This window comes from Drosophila pseudoobscura, chromosome 4, assembly GCF_009870125.1.
Source record: "Drosophila pseudoobscura strain MV-25-SWS-2005 chromosome 4, UCI_Dpse_MV25, whole genome shotgun sequence".
Lineage (NCBI taxonomy): Eukaryota > Metazoa > Arthropoda > Insecta > Diptera > Drosophilidae > Drosophila > Drosophila pseudoobscura.
The window spans coordinates 26,269,656-26,290,177 of NC_046681.1; the positions used below are offsets into that span (position 1 = coordinate 26,269,656).

The 20,522-nt window shown below is 43.8% G+C and overlaps 3 protein-coding genes across 5 annotated transcripts; 1 reads left to right on the forward strand and 2 right to left on the reverse strand.

The window, feature by feature from the left end:
- Positions 1 to 275: 275 nt before the first annotated feature.
- On the reverse strand, positions 276 to 15,043 carry Trpgamma (Transient receptor potential cation channel gamma). Of its 3 annotated transcripts, none has more exons than XM_033380875.1 (17): positions 14,796 to 15,043; positions 13,197 to 13,378; positions 6,010 to 6,188; positions 5,582 to 5,950; positions 5,185 to 5,517; positions 4,946 to 5,128; positions 4,646 to 4,880; positions 4,263 to 4,558; positions 3,928 to 4,196; positions 3,752 to 3,868; positions 3,490 to 3,685; positions 3,225 to 3,419; positions 2,934 to 3,159; positions 2,504 to 2,854; positions 2,164 to 2,442; positions 1,984 to 2,105; positions 276 to 1,926 (listed from the first exon to the last, which is right to left on the reverse strand). In XM_033380875.1, the coding sequence occupies exons 4-17, from the start codon at positions 5,930 to 5,932 to the stop codon at positions 1,696 to 1,698; spliced, it is 3,384 nt and encodes a 1,127-aa protein (XP_033236766.1). In that variant the 5' UTR covers positions 5,933 to 5,950; positions 6,010 to 6,188; positions 13,197 to 13,378; positions 14,796 to 15,043; the 3' UTR covers positions 276 to 1,695. The 3 variants fall into 3 exon arrangements, with proteins under 3 accessions (XP_033236766.1, XP_033236767.1, XP_033236768.1); XM_033380876.1 differs by having other exon boundaries at positions 2,504 to 2,851; positions 14,796 to 15,042; XM_033380877.1 differs by lacking the exon at positions 14,796 to 15,043 and adding an exon at positions 8,793 to 8,835 and having other exon boundaries at positions 1,696 to 1,926; positions 13,197 to 13,345.
- A 1,806-nt stretch (positions 15,044 to 16,849) lies between these two features.
- On the forward strand, positions 16,850 to 19,556 carry her (hermaphrodite). The gene is made up of 3 exons (XM_001356887.4): positions 16,850 to 18,370; positions 18,430 to 18,867; positions 18,934 to 19,556. Exons 1-3 carry the CDS (start codon positions 16,937 to 16,939, stop codon positions 19,255 to 19,257), a joined length of 2,196 nt encoding a protein of 731 aa, XP_001356923.3. The 5' UTR covers positions 16,850 to 16,936; the 3' UTR covers positions 19,258 to 19,556.
- A 198-nt stretch (positions 19,557 to 19,754) lies between these two features.
- LOC6903126 (mitochondrial import inner membrane translocase subunit Tim9-like) lies at positions 19,755 to 20,448 on the reverse strand. Its single transcript, XM_002132800.3, has 3 exons — positions 20,266 to 20,448; positions 20,080 to 20,175; positions 19,755 to 20,010 (listed from the first exon to the last, which is right to left on the reverse strand). Exons 1-3 carry the CDS (start codon positions 20,323 to 20,325, stop codon positions 19,882 to 19,884), a joined length of 285 nt encoding a protein of 94 aa, XP_002132836.1. The 5' UTR covers positions 20,326 to 20,448; the 3' UTR covers positions 19,755 to 19,881.
- Positions 20,449 to 20,522: the final 74 nt, after the last annotated feature.

Sequence of the window (20,522 nt, forward strand, 5' to 3'; positions counted from 1 at the left end):
CGCCCGCCCCCTTCCGTCACCACAAAGGATGAACATCTGTGGTATGAACAGTTCTAATGATACGAGCAAATACGGAACTATAGGGTATGACTATATCTTTAAATGTTGTTGTAATGCCTGAGCGATCAAAAGCCAGTTCAAGGGGAAAACGACATATCTCTGATCGGATTTTAACGTCGTATTATATCGTACAGAAACTGATTTGAAAGAATTTTAAGCATTAAGCATACCAAGGAATTAACTCCACCAACCGTAAAAAAGGATGAAATTTAGTATTTTCTTTTATTTTCGTTTAGATATTTCGTATTATTTTTATTTTGTCCGTGCAAATAACAATATTATTTGTATTTATTCTAACATTTGTTTCGTATTCGGTTCGGCTTCCTGCATTTGTTCGTTTGAGGCAACAGAGATATGTATGTACTCGGATGCATTGCATTGCTATATTACTAGATGTATGTACATATATCTGTTGATTCATTGCATCGAATGATATAAAATTTTATACGACATTATTCGTTATTGTTTTCGTTGATATTCCATATATAGTATGTATGTACTGTTCGTGTGTGGGTGTTTGTCTACTTGAACGCAAAAAATCATCTAAAAATTTTGATTATTCATATTTGGTTTCATATCTGTAATCTATATATAGGTATAGTTTAGGTATATGTATATTATATATTTGTATGCTATGCTAAAATCGTTTTGTGTGTGAAGATTATGGATATGGATACACTTGAATGTATCTCATATCCATAAAATGCATACACTTTAGTAGTACTGCAATATCGATTATTGTTTGCTGTGTTGTTGGTTAAAATCGGTGTATAAAATTTGTGGTATCTTGATTTATTTACTTCTACTGCTTGCTTGCTTGAACAACAAATCCTTGGCTTCAAATCCATTCTCTCAAATCAACAAATACACAGCGCGCTTCCCTTCAGTTCCGAGTACAATACGGTAATTCAATGTTCATCCAAAACTTATGTGTATAAAAAATATGTTTCATGCTAAGGCAACGTTCAACATCGATATGGGATAGTTTTAGTTTTAGTTTAATTCGTATTTCGTATTTGTATTCGGTATTTGGTAAAGGGCTTTTTCGGATCTTTGTTTCCAACTCGATTTCTATCAGGACCTCGAGTGGCTTTGTTTTCTTGTAAAGGTTTCTCTATAAAGCGATCGTATGATATGTGTGGGTGCTAGAGAGATAGTAGTAGAGTCTCAGGTGATGATTTAGGTTTGGTGTTGGATAATCTCTGACAATGCCAGCACTGAGAAAACGTGTTGAGTAAGAGGATACTTTGAACTTCTGATGACGGTAAATGGTGCTCTATGAAAGGTATTGTTGGTTTGGTGAACAGTTACAGAGTTACTGAGTAGTTAGTAAGCTGCAGGGATGTGGTGGCAGCCCTGAAACCCAGGGTTGGCTAACAGCTATAGAGTTTTCTTATTTGATATTTGGTAAGTGATATCTATGCTATATCCGTGGTGTGAGGTATTTTAAGATCTAGGCTGTGTTGGTTTAAGTTTTGGTTAGTTTAGCGCCAGACTGTTTATGTCTTCATATCATCTCTGCTTCTGCTTCTAGGTATCTGCATCAGGTGCGCCATCTAAGTAGTTAGCTGCTATATCTTTGGTATCTCTGACAATAATCGTCTCAATTCGCTGAGAATGCCCCCACGTGTTTCCTCAGCCCACGGCTCCCATGGTCGAGACGCAGCTGGTGCTGATCAGGGGCTCCCTTGAGTTGACCGACGTATTGGATGGATCAATGGACAGCGTGAACGTGGACGTCTCCACCGAATCATGCTGGCTCTGGGTCTGCTCGTGTCGACGCGGTTTCACCAATTGGGCGGGATCCTTGTGCTGTACTCCGCCCTCGGCAGTGGCTGCCGGATAGCTGGACACACGCTTAAGGGTCTGGCAAAGAAAAGCCCATCAATTATGGGCTTCTAGGATCCATAGGCAAATACAAACCTTATCGTTCAATAGCTCTGCAGCGGCCGTGGCAGCTGCCACCGATTCTGTGACCGGACAAATGTTCTTGCTGGAGGAGAACTTTTTGCGCTTGCGCTTCAGCGCAGCAATGGCAGTTAGACCTGTAGGAGAAACATGTAGCGAGGGAGGGTTATGCTTGCGATCTTAAGGTTCACCCACCGCTGGTTGTGTGAAAGAAGTGTGAGCCCACTCCCACGTGCGTGGGTGTTGGATTGATCGAGGCAGCGGGTGTTGGTGTGGGCGTGGCTGCTGCCGTTGGCGGAGTGGACTCTCCATGGTAGCCGTAGCCATGCTGAGGTGAGTTCTGGGCATATGTGACCCGCAACTGGCCATGCACTGGTGTGGTATTGTTTGAGTTATTGCACACAGAATCCTCCGACTTGGAGCGTCCCAGCATCTTGCTCACGTTGCCCACCTTGGCGGCTTCTATGAGGGTTCCTGGAAAAACATTTCGGCCATTAATGAACTGCTCTAATTTCGAAGATAGAGTTCCCAATACCCCATCGCTTCTTGTGTCCGGCTATGCGCTTGTTGTACGGCTTCAATGCGGACTTATTGTACTTGGTGACTGGGCCATTGGGCGTCACCGCAGCCGTTCCCTGTGTGGGCGATGTGGGGGACTCGGAGCCCCCACATCCCGCCTGCTGGCTCTGCTGTCGCTTGTGCATAAAGTTGGGCGTGAAGAGAGTGGAAATGGTTGAGCTGAGAATCTCGTGCTGGTTGTCATAGTTGTCCAGCGATGTGGAAAACTCCGCCACGGGTGCCAAGGACCCCGTTGAGCCCGGCGGTGCGATATTGAAGCCCTTCATCAGGCGGCGCTCCTTCTGGCGATTCTTTTTGCCACCGCCTCCTGGTGCAGAATATGAAAATATAGCAGGGAACTCTTAGAGAAAGACGTGATATCCTCATAGTCAGCTTCTTGGTCTTACCACCACCTTGTCCGGCCGTCACATTCGTGTCCATGCCACTGTTCTTCAGTATCTCGACCAGCTCACAGCGGAAGGCGGATATATCCTGTTTGATCTCATTGACATCGTCCTCGGTGACGCCTTGGGACTCGGCCTTCCTCTGCTCCACCGTCACATAGCGACGCACCAGATTCCGCATGATCTGTTGGTACTTAAAATCGCGATCGCTGGCCTGTTGAGCCTTGCGCTGGAGGGAATTTAAGGATAGATCAGACAAATAAACTCCGACGCTTCCATGAGTAAGCCACCAACCCGTATCGTTTTCAGATGTTCCCTACGAGCTGCCGATGATCCACTGCAGAAGACCCGTCGCATCCACTTGCACGCATACCAGATGGACTTTGGAGTGGGAATAATATTAAACGGAGGTGGGCATGTCCCACCCTCCTCGAAGTAGCTAATCCAGAGCTTAGACCGAGCAAACTTCCACTCCACATCGGCACGTTCCTGCGATAAGCAAAAGAAAACTTCAGTTATCCGAAGAGCCATCTCAGGGGACACTTTTCGAGCTACCCACCGAAATCAGTTGATACGAATGATTCATCATGGCTATGAGCAGGTTGAGCAGCACAACAATATTGATCACCGAGTAGGTGCCGAACATCAGCATGCCCCAAAAGCGTGTAAAGATCTTGATGCCGTCCAGCTCAAAGCTGTCCAAATCGATCAAACCAAACACAGCCCAGAAGAGGGTTTGTGTGGTCTCAAATAAACTGAAAGTAGAGAGTGAAGCTCATCTTTATATGAACCTCTTTTTAGGGAGATGTTGAGGCACTCACTTGGAGAACCTACGCCATACAATACAGGCATTGGGATCATTGGTGCCATTCATATTGAGCAGCACACTGCTTGGAGAGACCTCCGGACAGCGTTTCTTTTCCAGATCCGCATAATACCTGAAAGAATCGATAGATGGTAGATGGTAGATTGGTGGATGATGATTGGGTGTACCCACCATAGTAGCTGATTAAGACCACTGCCAAAGGCAAACAGCACCAGGACATATAGAAAGAAGAACTTCATGATGTCCATTACCATGCGTGACAGCGACACTTGCAGTGGCCCCAAATGTGGATTCACCGAAAAGATGTATACCAGTTTGAGGCTACTAAAAATGTTCGCCGCACTGAACAGGCCCTCCGATATGAGCATCGGGTCCCAGGCATCCCAACGTTCGCGCGGCAGATCGGTGGCATGGGAATTGTAGATCATCTCCTTTTGCACCTAAAAGCGAGAGAAGAGTTTTCCTCAGAACTGAATCGAATGTGACTGGTATGGAGAATTCCTCACCTGAAAGAAGGACACCACTCTCAGAGCAACAGTAGCCACATACAGGGAATTCGTAACAAAATCGATCACATTCCACATATCGTTGAGATACTCCTGCAGACCCACGTCCCAGAGCTGCTTGACCTCGCTCCAGATAAGGCCACTCACCCACGACAGGATGAGCCACTCGATGAAGGTGGGCTTGGCGCCCCGCTTGGTGGGCACCTCCTCCACCTTGTTCAGAATGTTCGAGTCGTCGGCAAAGAACCAGCCCCCAATGAAGGTCTCAATGCGCTGGGAGGCCAGCATCAATAGAACTGCATAGGTGGAATGGTATCGTAAGTGGAGGATTGGTTGCTGAGAGTTTCGGGAGGGGAGCGGAGCGGCGCTTAACGAGTACTCACAGAGAAAGGTGAAGTAGGAGGCGCTGTGGCAGATGAACTTGATGAAGGGCTTCCGCATGGTCTGGCCAATGCCGGAGTAAGGGGCCAGGATGTAGGCCAGCGAGAATATGGGGAACATAATCCCAATGCGAATGATATCCACGGCCTGCAGTGCCATATTCTTCCGCCTGAATCCGGGCAGACCCTCGTACCAAATGCTCGCCAGCAGCTGCTGCACATTCGAGTGGGCCACAAACTGGTAGGGACAAGCAGAGTATTCGATTATTATCCCAGATGAGAAAGGGGTATAGCCTCACTAACTTTCTTTTGCCGCAGTTTGATGGCCAACTTGAGGCGATTTAAATGCATCCGTTCACCATGTTCGTAGATCGGACCGGTGGGATCGTGGTTAAGCAGTATCTCCAGCTCGTGGGAGGTGCGGGTGTGGTCCAGCAGGGCAGTGGCAAAGTCCTGGCACTGCTTACGCAGTTCCTGGTATTCATTCTGCAAGGGAATCAAGAATCGTTATGGGTTAGCCTTGCAGTGCACCCAATAATCACCTTAAATTCGTGCTCGAGGAAACTGAGACGCCGCAGCTCCCAGGACAGCTCGAAGGCCGTGAGTATAGGATCCTTGGATGAGAGTGCTATGAGGCTGGGACTGGCCAGGGCCCTGTACGCATTGATGCGCGATCGCGAGTGCCTAAGAGAGTCCTCCTGCCGTGATTGGACGCACTCATCGCAGCCACAGCGCACGTCATGGGGCATGGGCAGGACGGCGCCACGATCCAGGAGAATCTTGATTATCTCGTAATTGTCCCGATGGGCAGCCAGTATAAGCGGCGTGATGTCCGGAGTAAATGTGGATGTGTCCTCCGAGGCAGACTCCCAGCTCTAAAGGGAATAGTATATTCAGTGATTTTAGGCGAAAAATAAGGTACGAGTCGGATCCACTCACATGATTCCCTTCGTTGTGGAAGGTGACATTCTCGTGGTCCAGCAGCACCTCCACAGCCTCCACAAACTCCTCAGAGATGGAGTGCAGCAGGGCATCCTTCGTGTCCACATTGTAGTTGATCAGCAGCTCCACCATCTCCAGGTTCTCGTTGTCAATGGCCATCAGCAGGGCAGTGCGTCCCAGCGGATCCACACAGTTCACATTGATGTAGTCCGTGTCCTGTGCCTTCTGCAGCATCCTTCGAGTGCCGGCCATGTCACCGCGCTCCACGGCCAGCAGGAACTTCTTCTCCTCAAGAGTGAGCTGTCGGATCTCCTGATGCGGTCGGATGGTGTTCTCCTCCTCCATCATGCCGTGGATGCTGTGACGCTGTGGGGATACAGAAAGGTATTTGGAGCTGCCTTCAGCGATCAGACAGTTGGACCCACCTTGACACGCCTGGCCGGCTCGATCTGGACTGCTATGTGGCCACTGCCACTGCTCTCGCTGCCCAATTTCTTGTCGGCATTCTCCGAGGCATCCGCTCCATTCTTGATCTTATTAAGGATGGGCGCCAGAACCGATTTCCTTCGTGCGGGGCTCACAAAGTGTAGCTTTTTTCCGTCCTCTGTGGGTAAACAGAATTACATTTCATGAGTACCACTGCAGGCCGCACACCTCCCTCCACACTCTGCAGAGATGTCTGGCAGAGATAATCGAGTTAACACAGTACCCGTACGGCCTTGAACAACCACACCCGACCCCACCCCACTCCACACAGGCAGACAGACTCTGTTCAAGGCCACACGCCCGGCAGAACTCCATGGAAATCATCAAATTGCCATTAACACTTATTTGCACTGATTTTCGATAGCCTTTGCTGAGCCGCAAATGAAATCATAATATCCAAGCGTAAAATGCAAACGCAAAAGGAAAACAATGAAAAGACAAAAACGCCGGAAAAACTCGCAAATGCTCGGTCGAAATGCTGGATACCCTTACAGATGCATTGTCATGACATACCTATTTTGAAAACTATAGAGATAAACTATAATTCACACCACAATAAACTTCGCATATATTGAAAATCATTGAATTAACTAAGATTAACTGCAGAATCTGACTTGATTTTTAGTCATATTTTTCCTATGGGACCGACAAATGATCTGCTTTTTTTTGAGTCATTATTTTAAATGTTTCCTTGAGAGAAAACCAATAAATAAATTAGTCTAAATCCTTTTGGGAACAGCGGATATATTAGTAGTGCCGCGGCCCTTGCCGCAGTAACAGTGACGGCTCAGAGCACACCTCTGGCTTGGTCCGTCTTGTTATTCTGCTAACTCTGCATTGCAAACATCTCCTTAAGATCATCATTCCCCTACGAAGGGTATACAAAAAGCAAAAAGAAAAAAGTGAAAGCGCAAAAGCAAACACAAACACGCGGCGTATACGCGATGTGGGGGGTTCCTTTAGAGGGTGGCAAGAGAAATCTGGGTCAATTATTGCTTGCATATTAAAAAGCACTGCACGCACACTGACACACACACACACAGACACAGACAGTGACAAAAGCTGCCTGTCTGCGTATGTGTGTGTGCGTGTGTGGGTGTGGGTGTTGTGTGAGGTTCGCTGATGTTGTCAGTTTTTGGCATTTAATTTCAAATGACATTGGCTGCATCGGTAGCCTAACACACATCAACACCCCAAAGTAACCCCCACTACCCTCAGCACCCAGCGCCCACTGCGCCCCAAACATATTTTTCCCCATGCCTGGGTGCTCCTTCAAACCCCCCAACCTTATTCGTATCCACACCCACATGCGCCATAAAATATGCAACGTTGTTTGCAGAGCCCTAGACTTGGCATTGGCAGTGTTTTGGGGGTGCTGGTGGGTGGCGTGTAGGATTTGTTCAAACATTTTTTAAATATTTTTTGATTTTGGGGAAAGTTATAGCTTGTGGGTAGAGAATGGTTAAACAGACTAAAGGAGGTACGCTTTGAATGTGATGAAAAACGAAATTTAGAAATAAATGCTTACAGAAGAAGCTTAAGGATATTTAAGGATAAAGACTGTAGATTATTAAGAAGTGATATGTTGATTAACTGTTGAATCCGTTGAAAATAATTACAATTTCAGTCATAACTAAAACTAAGCTAAATAAATATGTGTGTTTGCACGCCATCTCCAATAGAAGCGCCATACAAGGATACATTCATTATTCAGCAACTTGGTTAAACCCCTACATTTTTAAATTAACTTTGAAATGTTCTGTCTTTTCCACAGAAAAGAACTTTCGGACAAGGCAAAGTGGTTGCCTTCTTCGTTGCCTTCGTTTCACGTGCGTTGAACTTTCATTGATTGCACCTATAACCTACAACGAGACGAACACACACATAAATATTAAATACATGTGTGTCTGACACACAGATACAAAATACATGTATGCGCGCATGGGTGCCTCCAGTGGTGTGAGTCTGCGCAGGACCTAACCTAGGACAATTCCGTTTTGGGTTGTCGTAGGTCGTGTGCACAGGAAACCACAGCGAAAATGGCGACGGCTATGCCGCCATTTTGCACCCAACCCTAACTCACATACACATAGACATTTTGCTCGTTTCACGGCTGGCATACTAATCACCTGCTTGAACCATCGAAATGCTATTGATTGACCTGAAAACCGAGTACGAGTACTCGTATTAGCCAACATCAAACCTCAAACAGCTGCGATTTGTCCTGGTTAGGAGTACATTTAATATTCATTTGCCATTGTCACTAGCTGACTTAATGATGAGCTCTTTTAGTGGGCTAAGGACTGGTCTGAAAACGAGTCAAAACGATAAGTTTTACCCACACTTCAGTATTAATCCTTGAAAGCCATATGACTCCCACCTAACAAGGTTGGGGCTATAAGGTTTATCTTCTTTCTCGCCTTTAAAATATGTGCCACTTTTTTCCATCTTATTATCCCCATTTCCATAATTCAACGTTCAATGTTCTTTCGCCCATAAAAATTGATGAAAATCCGCACTAAACAGATATTTAGGACTTGCCATTTGTTCAACTTAAGTCTAAAAAATTCCCCCCAAGTTTGTTTGACCCATTTATGGGATATTTGGCTATTCAAGGCATAAGTAATCCAGCAAGGAAAGACATTGTCTTCGTGCAACTGCCGCGTACGTGGCGCATACGTAATGCGAATTTTGTACGAGGGATTTGGCAAGTTTTGCTTACCTTCGCCTTCTTCGCCGGTTTTCGCATCGCTCCATTTCGACAACTGAGATGGGAGAAAATAACAGAGAGGGAGAGAGAGAGAAAATATGCATATTAGTTAGTTAGTTTTGTTAGTTAAGGTAGTTCAGGGAATTGGCAATTCATAAATGGTGTCTTTTACAATTTTCAAGCACATTTTATCTAGTAATATGTACTATGGTGAATCCGGTAGATAATCCGCTTAAATATATCCTACTTATTAGTATTGAAATTAATTAGTAAATTACTTTTGCTTTGGTTACCAATTTCCCAATCAATCTCTGGGAGATAATCTCGTTATATTCCTCCAAACTCCCTGCCCCATCCAAATCAATCTCTAAAACCCATTTCCCTCTTTGAGATTTCCATTTAAATCGTTGTCTCTGTCTGTCACTATCATCGAAAATTTTGCAAATTTAAAATTGATGATTTCCGCCTTGGAAATGTTCTCGAATTTCCCAAACAGACGACAGACCTTGACAGCAGGTTCACCTTACCCTTAGACCAGGCTTGCTCCCAGTCTCTGCCACAGTCTCTTTCTGTGTCCCTGCCACTGACTCTGCCACAGGCTCTGCCACAGTCTCTGTCCCTGCTGCTGTTCCTTCCTGCCGCCAAAAACAAACCAAAACCTTGACACACAGAGAACAACAACAAGAACAAGAACAGAGACAGCCTCAGTTGCAGTTGCAAGAGCAATGGCAGTGTCTGTGGCAGCAACAAACAGCAGATAATTAAATGTCAAGATTGCAGTACCAACTACCAGGAGAGAGGGGCGGTGCCAGAGGATGTGGGATGGGAGACACTGAACATTGGTTGTTGCCTTCACGCCTGACCAAACCAGCAGCCACATCCAAAAACCGCACACACAAGCAGGAAGGAAAGATAACTTTTGGTGGTAGAAGCAGCCTTAGATACCCTTGCAGATCCATCTTTTCTTTTGGTAATATACATATAACAAAATCCGATTTGTATGGAAGGTTGTAAGGTTTTACACAGAAGTTATTAAAACTGATGCTGATTGTGGCCAGATACTCGAACTCCCTCCTGTTCAAATATTGCATAATAAATGATCAAAGTCAGCCATTACCTAATCTCTCCACCAGTACACTCTTTAAGGCCCAGACATATCCGTAGGCGGATAGGGAAGACACTACGTCGTTACCCTCCCATTCGCGCGCACTAATTTCCTGTCGAGCTTCAGGTTCAGGTTTGTCGCTTCACCTCCAGCGAAGGTCTCGCACATCCGGCTGATGTTGGGGGCTGCTTTTGGGGTCTGCCGATGCTGATGCACTCGGCAGCTGAAAGCAGATGCAGTGGCAGGCCCCAGGTGGAGCCGTGAATGGGGAGGAGAAGCAGAATGGCATAAATCTGGCATGCATGCCTCGAGTGTCCTTGTTGCGGGCAACAACGCCAACGACTTGTGGCTCCTCTGGTCCCAACGCACAGACATTCACACACACACACAGATACAGCTACAAATACAGACATAAAATGCGTGTCCTTGGCTCGTGCAGCAGGCAAAGACAACGTCGAGGACAGCCAGCAAAAACAACAGTAACAGCAGCTGAAAGCAGGAGGATTCCGGACAAACATTGCACAAATTGCAACACTCGACACAGAAACAGGTAGGCAGAGCAAAATGTAGAGAGAAAGAGAGATAGATAGATAGAGATGGTTAGAGGGTCAGCGGGAGAAGAAAAGAGAGAAAGGCGGCATTCCAAGCGTTGCAAAAATGCAATGGGCTTTTTATGGTACTCTATGCGTCGAATGAAGTAAGGATACATTAGGAAAGGTTAAAAATTAGAGTCGAAGAACTTAAGTATTAAATTAAGATAAGACTAAGATTAAGTATGTAGAGCTATACCATACTGAAAAGCCCTAAGAAGTTGCAGAAAGTTAAAGGAAAATTATGCAAAAATTATACCTTACACATCAAAGGCTTCTCATTCCTTAAAGCTGAAGAAATCTCTATTGTCCAACATAATATGATACTCATTCCCAATCTGCATCGGGCAAAAGGGTATGCAAAGAAGACCCCAATGCGAAAGCAATAGAGATTTTCAGATTTTTCCAAGTTTGTTTTCGTTCTTTTCGTGTTTTTGTTTTTGTTTGCGGCAGTAACTTGAGTCTGAAGATGAGGCTGAGAGGATGCAACCCAAGGCAACGGCAACTACTTGGCGCCGCCTCTCGACGCGTCACGCCCCCTTCACTATTTCTCCCCACTCTGCTGCTGCTGCTGCTCCTCCATACTGCCACCTACCATCTCTCCCCCCTGTGTGGAGGAGAAGGCCAAACGCAAGCTGCTTGAGAAAAGGGAAAAGTTCAAAGTGTAGGACGGCGACCATACAAATCAAAATTCAATGCAAGAAAAGGCCCCCACCCCACCCCCACACACACACACACACACACGCACCCAATTTTCATATGGAAATGCAGGTCGGCATTACGTATACGCCGTGTTCCTAGCAATTAAACGCGAACTTAGCGACCAGATGTTGTTGCTGTTGGTGTTTTCTGTTGCCGTTGCTGTTGCAGCTGTTTGCCGCTGTCCTTGAGCGCCTTCTAATTGAGGGCACTGCACTCGGTCGGCGGTGACCCCAAGGCACCCCTTTGCCATGCCACCGCCACCACTCTTCGTGCCACCACTTTTTTGCCACATGTTTCAACCCTTTCATTAAGCCCTTTGCCAAAAGGATATGCTGATTCTTACTCTATGTTTGGCACTGCCTAGGAGAATGCATTTCAGGGGTTAGGAGATCTTCTATTGGAGCCGTATATAACAGTTTTTGGCCTGCAAAGTTTTCTGTGTCTCCAAAGTTGATTCACATCGAATAACTATATCATTTATCCAGCAAAAAACAATCTACTACCTTAAAGGGTAACAAAATCTTCGGCCTTCAAAGTAAAGCTTCCTTTCGTGTTGATGTTTTGTTTTTGCCTAACAGCTGTTTAGCTGTTTCCCTGTCCCTGCGCTCAATCCTTTATGTGCGGATTGTTATATGTATTTGGTCCTTTGTGTGCGTCTTCTGAATGTGTGTGTGTGTGTCCGCTTCCGTTGAGGGCGCAACATGCAAAGGCAAATGAATCAAATTTCTTGCCTGTGTTCGTATTTGTATTTGTGTTTCTTGCATTTATTTGCATGCAACGCAGACCTCGAGCGGGGAGCAGGGGCGCTTAACAACAGTTGAACTGCAACTGTGTGCATGACACAAACACACACATGCATACACTAGCACCCTCACACAGACACACACCATTGCATCAAAAAAGTAGGTTAACAAGTTTTTACGGTTAAATTTTGTTGAAAATACACGAAAGGTAAAAGCACGCTTTCTGAAGAAAGCTGAAAGAAAGTGCAGGTGGATAAAGTTCGATGGTCATGAAGATTTACAGACATATGTACATATGACTGTTAAAATAATGTGAATCATAAATAAAGGGATATACAAAATGTTTGCTCAAAAACCAATCAAACAAAATCTTTATTCTGATTCTTTTCTTTTGATTGTGATTCTTTTGAAATATTGGGAGCACGCCCGACCCTACCTTGGCATTTACGAAGACACCAATCACCTGCCAGACGGCTATTCAATGAGGTTAGTATATCTATTGTAACTTGAAGAGTAGAGACAAGACTTCAGACATTTTCACACAAGATATTAAGAGTATTAACGTTGGATTTTTCATTTAAGGAGATCTTAAACTCTTTTGTTGGTCAAACCGTTAGATGATTAATATGGACACAAGAAGTTTAAATTAAACGCGAAGGACACTCTTACATTTCTATACATCCCATATTATCATAAAATTATCTATTTCTTTCTTTATTCCTAGTATTCCCTCTAATTCCCTGAATGATATCCCTCCATCATCTCCGATTTGTCCCCACTCTATCTATTACATTCCTACATTGCTCAGATATTTCGGTATTTGGCATATTCTCACCATTATCCCTGTAAGAATATCGCAATAAACTTACAATTATTTATAAGCATCTACAGAAAAATGCGCTTCTCTTGTCCTCCAACTGTTTCTTTTTCACATTTATTTTCCGTTGAGCTAATCAAAGAGCTCTCGAGTGCCAAGCAACTCCTTAAACTTCTAGAAAACAGCAAATTAGATGAGAAATATCACTCCTTATCCTTATCCTTCTTGAAAACCCCTCTCCCATGCCACCCATCGACCCCTATCCAACGAAAGAGCTGCATGGAAATTGAGAAACTGGGACAAGTGGACGACACTGAAGAGTCATCGACAGCAAGATGTGGAGGAGAACGACCACCTGGCCGGGTCAAAGGCCACCGGGCAAACAATGAAAAAAGTGGCAAGAAGCAAATAATGATTCTCCTTATCATTGTATCTCCCTCCCCTCACTTTGTGACTCACCTTGAGTTGAGATTTCCTCTTGAGAGCGGCAATTGAACGGGTTTGCTGTCGTAGAACCTCCAGTGCACCTCCGTTGGCAGCGACGTTAGCAGCGACGTTGACGTTGACAGCGACAGTGAGTTGAAAATTATTTTCGTTTTTCAGTTGTATTTAGTTTTCTGAAAAATGATTCCTGCCAAAAACTGTAATCGACAGAAGAGTAGCGATTTTTGAGGCGCGAATACCATTTGCTTAAACTCTCACGAAATCAGATTTTGTTTTCATATTTTTTCTTTTCTTTTGTTTGAGAAATACTCTTGCCAGAAGGGGGTAGGGGACTTGAAAAGTGGTTGATGGGGCGTATAATTAATAGGAATTTCAAGGGTATGTTTAGAAGAAAACAGAAATGAAGTAATGGCTGAATTCATTGATTTCTGAATGATTAGAATAGAATGAAATATGAGAAGAGTTGTTTAAAGAATTTACGGAATGGGTAACGCATGGAATGTTTGAAGAATTTTGTTGATTGTTTGATCGTTTTGGAATTGCTTACAGGGAGAGTGGAGTTGAAATGGGACCTGAAATAAAAACCATTTTAAGTGAAGGCATTTTATTAACAAATATTTGGAATGACACGGAATTAAAGTCTCCCCCTTCTTGCAAAGAGTATACCACGTTCGGTTCCGCTTGAATTTCCGTCAAACGTTCCCCCTTTTTTTCTTCGCTTTGGTTGTTTACGAGTGCCCCTCGAGGAGCGGCGCGAAAAAGATGAAAAACATTTCGTTTTAATTATAAACAATTAGCATTGCAAATCTCTTTTCAATATTTTCATTGGATTTTCATGATTCCTTTGTTTTGGCTTTAATTACACGTTTGGACGTTTTGAATGATTCTTAACGTTTAGTTCATTTAGCTTGTTAGAATATCTCACTTATTTTTGAGATTTTGAGATATTTTGGGCAACATTCCGTTTCTCTTTCACTACAAATAACCTTACACAAATTGGAATTTGTTATAGCAGCAACCGGAATGAGTTGGGGGCGCGGGACTGCATATTTCCGTTACGTGCAGTGCAACCGGAAGTCCACACAAAGGTACACACACACACACAGGCACACTCGAGTGCAGGGGATTTTTTTCGTGCTGTTGGTTTTCGTAACTTTCAAGAGGGTGTTTGACCCATAAATGAATTTATGCCAATTTAGAAGGGCTAACACCATTGTGCCTCCCCAGGGGAGGGTCGGAATTACAGTCAGAGGGGGGTGCTCTATGAAGGATGGGATGGAGCGTTGGCTAACCAATTAAAACATATTTTTTTTTATTGTGGAATGGTTGCTTGTTTGTTCCCCAGTCGGGGGTCGCTGGCTCCATGAGCAAACAGCATTTTCGGAGCAACATAACCGGATATATTTGTGCAATTATTTTAATGGCATGCGACGCCCACACACACACACACACACACTCACGAGTTAAAGAGCAAGGGACTGAGCCAAGCCCATTTTTCATTAGAATTTTACTTTCTATACCCCCCTCTAAATACCGCTTGTTGCCTGCCAAAATAATGTTTGTTTTTTTTCACTTTAATAATTGGGAATATATTTCTACCCGTCGTGGTTTTACTTCTATGTGTGTTTTTATTTGTAGCTGCCGCGATTTCCTCTCGACGAGTTTTCCATGTGCCTTGGCCAGCTGTCGACTTGCAACTGGCCCCAAAAACGGAACGGAAAGCACGGAATGGCTAAAACTGCAAGGACTCCCACGAACATTGCAGCGAAGACGAAGCCGCGTCACGAAGCGTCGGGCGAGGCGGGGACTGGAGCGGCTCAAGGGAGAATTTCCATTAATGAAAACTCAATGAAAACGGAAAGCCGGCTGCATGCTGCGCAAAGCGCATGTGTGTGTAGTAAACAGCGGCCAGGATAATGAACTTTGTGGCACCAGGTCATAGTACAAAGAGGAGTGGTGGGTAGAGGAGGTTGAATGCAGCACATAATAATCCAATGAGATGTTCAAATTATTTAGGCACTCTTAACTTATTTTCTCTTTAGCTGTATTTAAATAGCAAATGCAAAATTAAAAAAAAAAAAATTTGTTTTTGAAATACCCGCGTGTACATAGCAGACATCGATGTTTTTTCTCAAACATCGATGTTTTTCTGACACCAGCAGAAGGCTGTTACGCGCGCATTTCAGCCAAAAACGCTGCAGGAATGATAGCTGTTAGACTAATATTCGAGGAAATTAGAACTAAAAGAACTAAGCATGCATTCAAAATACAAGTACAAATACCATTACTAAATACGGGAAAGGTACGTGAGTATTAGTAATTGAATAAGAGAAAGGGAATTAGTGGTGGATATAATGTGGTAGAGAGAATCAAAAACCGAGCATAAGACCCTAAATGCAGGGACAACGGTACATAGTTTCTAGTCGGTATATAATATAAGTACATATATATGTAGGTTATTTGAAAAACATCGATGTTTCATCGATTTTTTGCTCTCCAAACATCGACAACATCGATGTCCGCAAACATCGATGTTTCGCCAGCTCTACTGTGGAGAAACATGATACCGTTTAGTATCACAATTTACGTATACAAATAGAATGTTGCTACCGCTGGATAAAACGTAAAACGTGACGTAACTTAACGGTTACATGACAGCGACAACGTAAATTTTGACAGCTGACAACGTCAAATTGCCATGTAGCAAATGTGTAGTTACGATGTAACAGAACTAAAATTTAGTGGTCGACTTTGTTCAGTTTAAACATTATTTTATAAACAGTACAATAATTTTTATTTTTTGTTTTATTGTATAATTATTGTTATAATTATTATTCTTGATTTTTATTGCATAGTTATTATTATAATTATTATTCTTTATTTTTATTCAATAATTATTATTCTTGATTTTTATTGAGTAACCACGAATAGGTGTAAGGATATATATAAATACAAGATAATAATCATATGCATGAATATTTCTAAAATTTCTTTATTAATTACGGTTTAAAATCAGTTTGGAAAAACAGCTTCTTCATATGTATATATCAACGAAATAGGGTATACCTGTGCCCAAACTCCGGTTGACGTGACATTTCATACTCACTTACGTTGCCAATGTTTTTTTGTTGGCCTTTTTTGCTTAAACCTTGTTTTACTATACTATACAATAAAAGAGAGTACTTAAAAGTAGTCAATCAGGTAGAAAAATTATTCATTAATGGCGTAAAATTATGTGGGCAGAGCTAATGGTTTTAGTTAGGCAGAATTATTCAACGGAATAAAGAAATTGAACAATTGTAACGATTTTTCTCTTACGTTTTAGTACGTTTCATTTGTTTGACCATTTTCGCTAAAACCTTTTTTACGCAAAATGCAATAAAAGCAAGTATTTAGAATAAGCCAGTTAAGTAGCAAAACTATTCATGAATCGTATAAAATTATGTGGGCTTGGCAAAACGAGGAATATGGTTTCCAGCCCTTGACGGAGAACAATTAACCCATTGAAGGCCAATTTTTTTAATTTTAATTTTCCACCGAAAAAATACAAAATTTAATTAATTTAGCGCCGTTTAGGTAAAAAATATTGTGGATCTACATGAAGAATTTACAACCAGTAATATTTTACGTCATATTTTTCAAATCGTTGAACTGTTTAAAAAGAGGGGGTAAAGTGGACGAAGTTCGATTTCTTATCGAGACTGGTTGGCAATATTTGTTTTGGAAAATGCACAACAACTTTTCGCGTCTCCTAAATGGAAAATAATAGGAGTTTGCGGCCTGAGGACACGGAAAACGGGAAGTTTAAGTGCTGCTTTGACAACTGCAACTACGAGACCGACCGTGCCTACAACAGGTGGCGTCATGAGGCGAGTCACTCGAAGGTGGATTTGGAGGCACGGGCGTTCAAGTGCCATTTGTGCTGGTACAGCTCGGACAAGGCATCCAACATAAAAAGGCACCACAACAATCGACATCCGGGTTGCGAGGCACCGGCGTACAAGTCCATTAAGCCCGCCGCTATCGTTTGCTACGTGACGGGATGTACCTACTCAACGAATCGTCCATATGACATGAGGCGCCACCTCACGGTGCACAACAATCCATTGAGAGGCGACAAGGCGTTTAAATGCTTGCTGTGCACCTACAGCTCTGAGAGGAAGGGGAACCTCAGGCGGCATGTAGATCTGCGGCACAGTGGCCTGAGTGGAAAAAACTCTTCCGAAGAAGAGGAGCCGGAGCCGGAGCTAGACGAAGGACCTAGTACGGTGCCGTTTGCACAGTTTGAGCCGAATGTGCCGAGATTCCGATATTCATGTGCCATGTGCAACTACAGCTCCAAAAGAAAGCAGAATCTTGCTCGGCATTTGGAGCAAGTGCACAGTGTCAAGAGTGGAAAAGAGTCCTCAAATGATGAAGCAGCGGAGCCGGACGTACGGCAGAAGGTGAAGCTGGAAGTATTGCAAAAGGTGAAACTGGAAGTACTGCAGAAGGTGAAACTGGAAGTACGGCAGAAGGTGGAGTTGGAAAAACGGCGGAAGCCGAAGCCGATTGTGAGCTATAAATGCTCGCTGTGCAGCCAGAGCTTCAAAAGGCAGGCGAACCTTGATCGTCATGTGGATGCAGTGCACAATTGGATGAGTGATATAGAGTCCTCAAATGAAGAAGATGCGGAGTCGGAGTCAGAGCCGGACGTACGGCAGAAGGTGAAACCGATTGTGACCATCCATACATGCTCGCTGTGCGACTACAGCTCGAACAGGGAACCAAATCTGAGGCGACATATGGAGCAAAGGCACAGGGGCTTGAGTAGAAAAGTGGTCTCACATCAAGAAGAGGAGCAGACGGAACCGGACGAAGGGCAGCAGGTGGAGCCAATTCAAAGCAGCTTTGTGCCGGACAGGAAGTCCACTCTGAGGCCGCGGCGGAATGTGCGGTACAATGGCTTGAGTGATGTAGAATACACAAATAAGGAGTCTGAGCCGGAGGAAGTGCCGAATTTGGCTGATGCTGAAACGGGAAAGAAAGTGGTAGTGAAGACGAAAAAACCAAAACAGAAAAAGAAGGAACGACTGTACGATGAGTTATTTGAGGAATTGGAAAATGATGATATGATAGTTGTGGAATGCCCCGAGGCGGATGAAACGTTGGCACGAACGCAGGACACCATTGGCCAAAAGCAGCTGATAGTGAGTACTGGAAGCATTTATATCTCTGGAAAGCACTAATTCTTTTTTTAATCTTCTAGGCTGTCGAATTAAATGGCCAATTGCACTGGTACGAGGCCATTGATCAACCCGCGGATGAAGCGCTCCAGCAGGCCTTCATCGACGAGCAGCCGCTGACAGTCGTTGGGCAGCAGGGGCATGCACTTGTCGAGGAGCAGGGGCAGGCCCTCATCGAGGAGCAGGAACAGGCCGATGCCGACAATATGCAAATGGAGGATCTGGACAATGAGCTGGCTCTGTCGATGGCCGAGCACGACGTCCAGGGGGATGATCAGAATATGGAGTACGTGGAACTGGTGACGACAGAGGTACCGCCAGAGGTGACGACAGAGGCCCCGACAGCGGTGACGATAGAGGTTCCAACAGAGGTGCCCCAACCTACTCAGCAGCAGCCATCACCATCGACAGCACCCAAGGAGCAGAAACCAGTACTGTCCTGGCGCTGGAGTGTACCTCAAGTAAGTGATTGTATATTAAATCCAATGCAATCCTAAAGCAAAACGCTGTCTCTCTCTCCTTCAAAGGCGGCCAACGAAACATTGACCAATGCCACGGACCATCCAATAACCATTACCTTGGAGACTATCATAGAGGATGACTTTCCTTTTTGGTGGGACGACGGGGAATACACGAAGATGCACAAGAACACCACCTATCGCGAGCACAACGGCACTACCAAGGAAAACATCCAGCGTATCCTCCGCATCATCTACGACCTGTACTACAAGCCGTTCAAGGAGGATCGCAAGATGTTTGATGTCTTTCAGATCAAAGATTCATGGCTCTGCGCCACACGGATGACAAGAATGCAAATTATTAAAGATATGTACTCCAAGCTGGGCACGTAGGCAAAACACGTACATAGTTATATGTACTACTAAGTATTGTAAGCTATTTTTTCGGGAAGTGAAAGTGATTTAAGTTTTTCTTTATTATTTCTACATTTTTCCGAGTATAAGCTATCAATATTGCAACTGATCGTATTGAATTAAATCAAAACGGATGCTTAAGAAAAATGTTTAAACAAAGTAAGGTCCAAAATCCCACATTGTAGTTACCATGTAAAAAAAATTAATTTAGTGGAAATTGTTGACCGTTTTTGCTTAAGAAAAGGGTTTAAACCAATAAAGATGAGTCCTTAAAATAAGCCAATTTTAACAATAAACAATTTACAAACCAATCGGATACAAAAGGCGAGCTAACCAAACGATTGATCCGAACAGATCAACCTTAAATAATCACATTTGTGTCTTTTTTAAACGAGATCTCTAGCCCGTAAATAAAACAACAATAAAGCACACAGGTACATCGAATATTAATACAATTTAAGGCGCTTAGCTGTTGGTTCTCTGGTGCATTGCTTGTCATCTCTTTATTTTTTCTTCACAAATGCATCAAAAATGCATTCTTTTCTATAGTTATTGGTGTGCGTCCATGATGTGGCCCGCCGCTTAAAAGTAATAGCTCTATTTCTATTTGCCAGTCTTTTTCAACATGGCCATGGCATTCTCGTTGGCAATCATTTGGAATTCCTGGAAGCGCTGCGACACCCGCTGGTTCATCTTCAGGTACTTTTCCATGCAGTTCAGCGAACATTTCACCTGCAAAAAACACCAAGGCGGATGGATACTGGTCAATGGACTGAGCGAATCGCATCTCATCTCACTTACCTCGGTCTCCTTTACTTCGTGGGATGTGAAATCGCGAACACAGTCTTTGAAGCACATCTCGGTTAAGCGGTTGTAGGATATCAGAAAGTCGGAGAACTACATGTGGTGGATCAGCGATTAGTGAATAGATCGGCTAAATCAGCTGATTGCGCGGAAATTAGGCGCAAATAATGCCGCTGCACTCACCGTTTTTAGCTGATCCTTGTCCAGCTGATTGATATCAATTTTTTCATGTGTTTTTTCCATTTTCTTTTGCTATGTTTAATTTAAGTTTTCTTACGGCGATTGCTTTGATTATACCCGATACTCAAAATGAGTATTGTTATACCCGATACTCAAAATGGGTATTGGGGTATATTAGATCGGAATCGTTTCCGAACCATAAAGTATATATGTATATTCTTTATCAGCATCAATAGCCGAGTCGATTGAGTTCGTCTGTC

Bases quoted from the DNA above. Each gene is read 5' to 3' on its own strand.
- Trpgamma (XM_033380875.1), bottom strand. From the start codon at position 5,932: ATGATGGAGGAGGAGAACACCATCCGACCGCATCAGGAGATCCGACAG. The intron at 2,443-2,503 runs GTATTGGGAACT...ATGTTTTTCCAG, and splicing joins CGGACACAAGAAGCGATGGG to GAACCCTCATAGAAGCCGCC. The intron at 1,927-1,983 runs GTTTGTATTTGC...TTTCTTTGCCAG, and splicing joins CAGAGCTATTGAACGATAAG to ACCCTTAAGCGTGTGTCCAG.
- her (XM_001356887.4), top strand. From the start codon at position 16,937: ATGGAAAATAATAGGAGTTTGCGGCCTGAGGACACGGAAAACGGGAAG. The intron at 18,371-18,429 runs GTGAGTACTGGA...TTAATCTTCTAG, and splicing joins TTGGCCAAAAGCAGCTGATA to GCTGTCGAATTAAATGGCCA. The intron at 18,868-18,933 runs GTAAGTGATTGT...TCTCCTTCAAAG, and splicing joins GGCGCTGGAGTGTACCTCAA to GCGGCCAACGAAACATTGAC.
- LOC6903126 (XM_002132800.3), bottom strand. From the start codon at position 20,325: ATGGAAAAAACACATGAAAAAATTGATATCAATCAGCTGGACAAGGAT. The intron at 20,176-20,265 runs GTGAGTGCAGCG...CACCACATGTAG, and splicing joins ACAAGGATCAGCTAAAAACG to TTCTCCGACTTTCTGATATC. The intron at 20,011-20,079 runs GTAAGTGAGATG...TGTTTTTTGCAG, and splicing joins ACGAAGTAAAGGAGACCGAG to GTGAAATGTTCGCTGAACTG.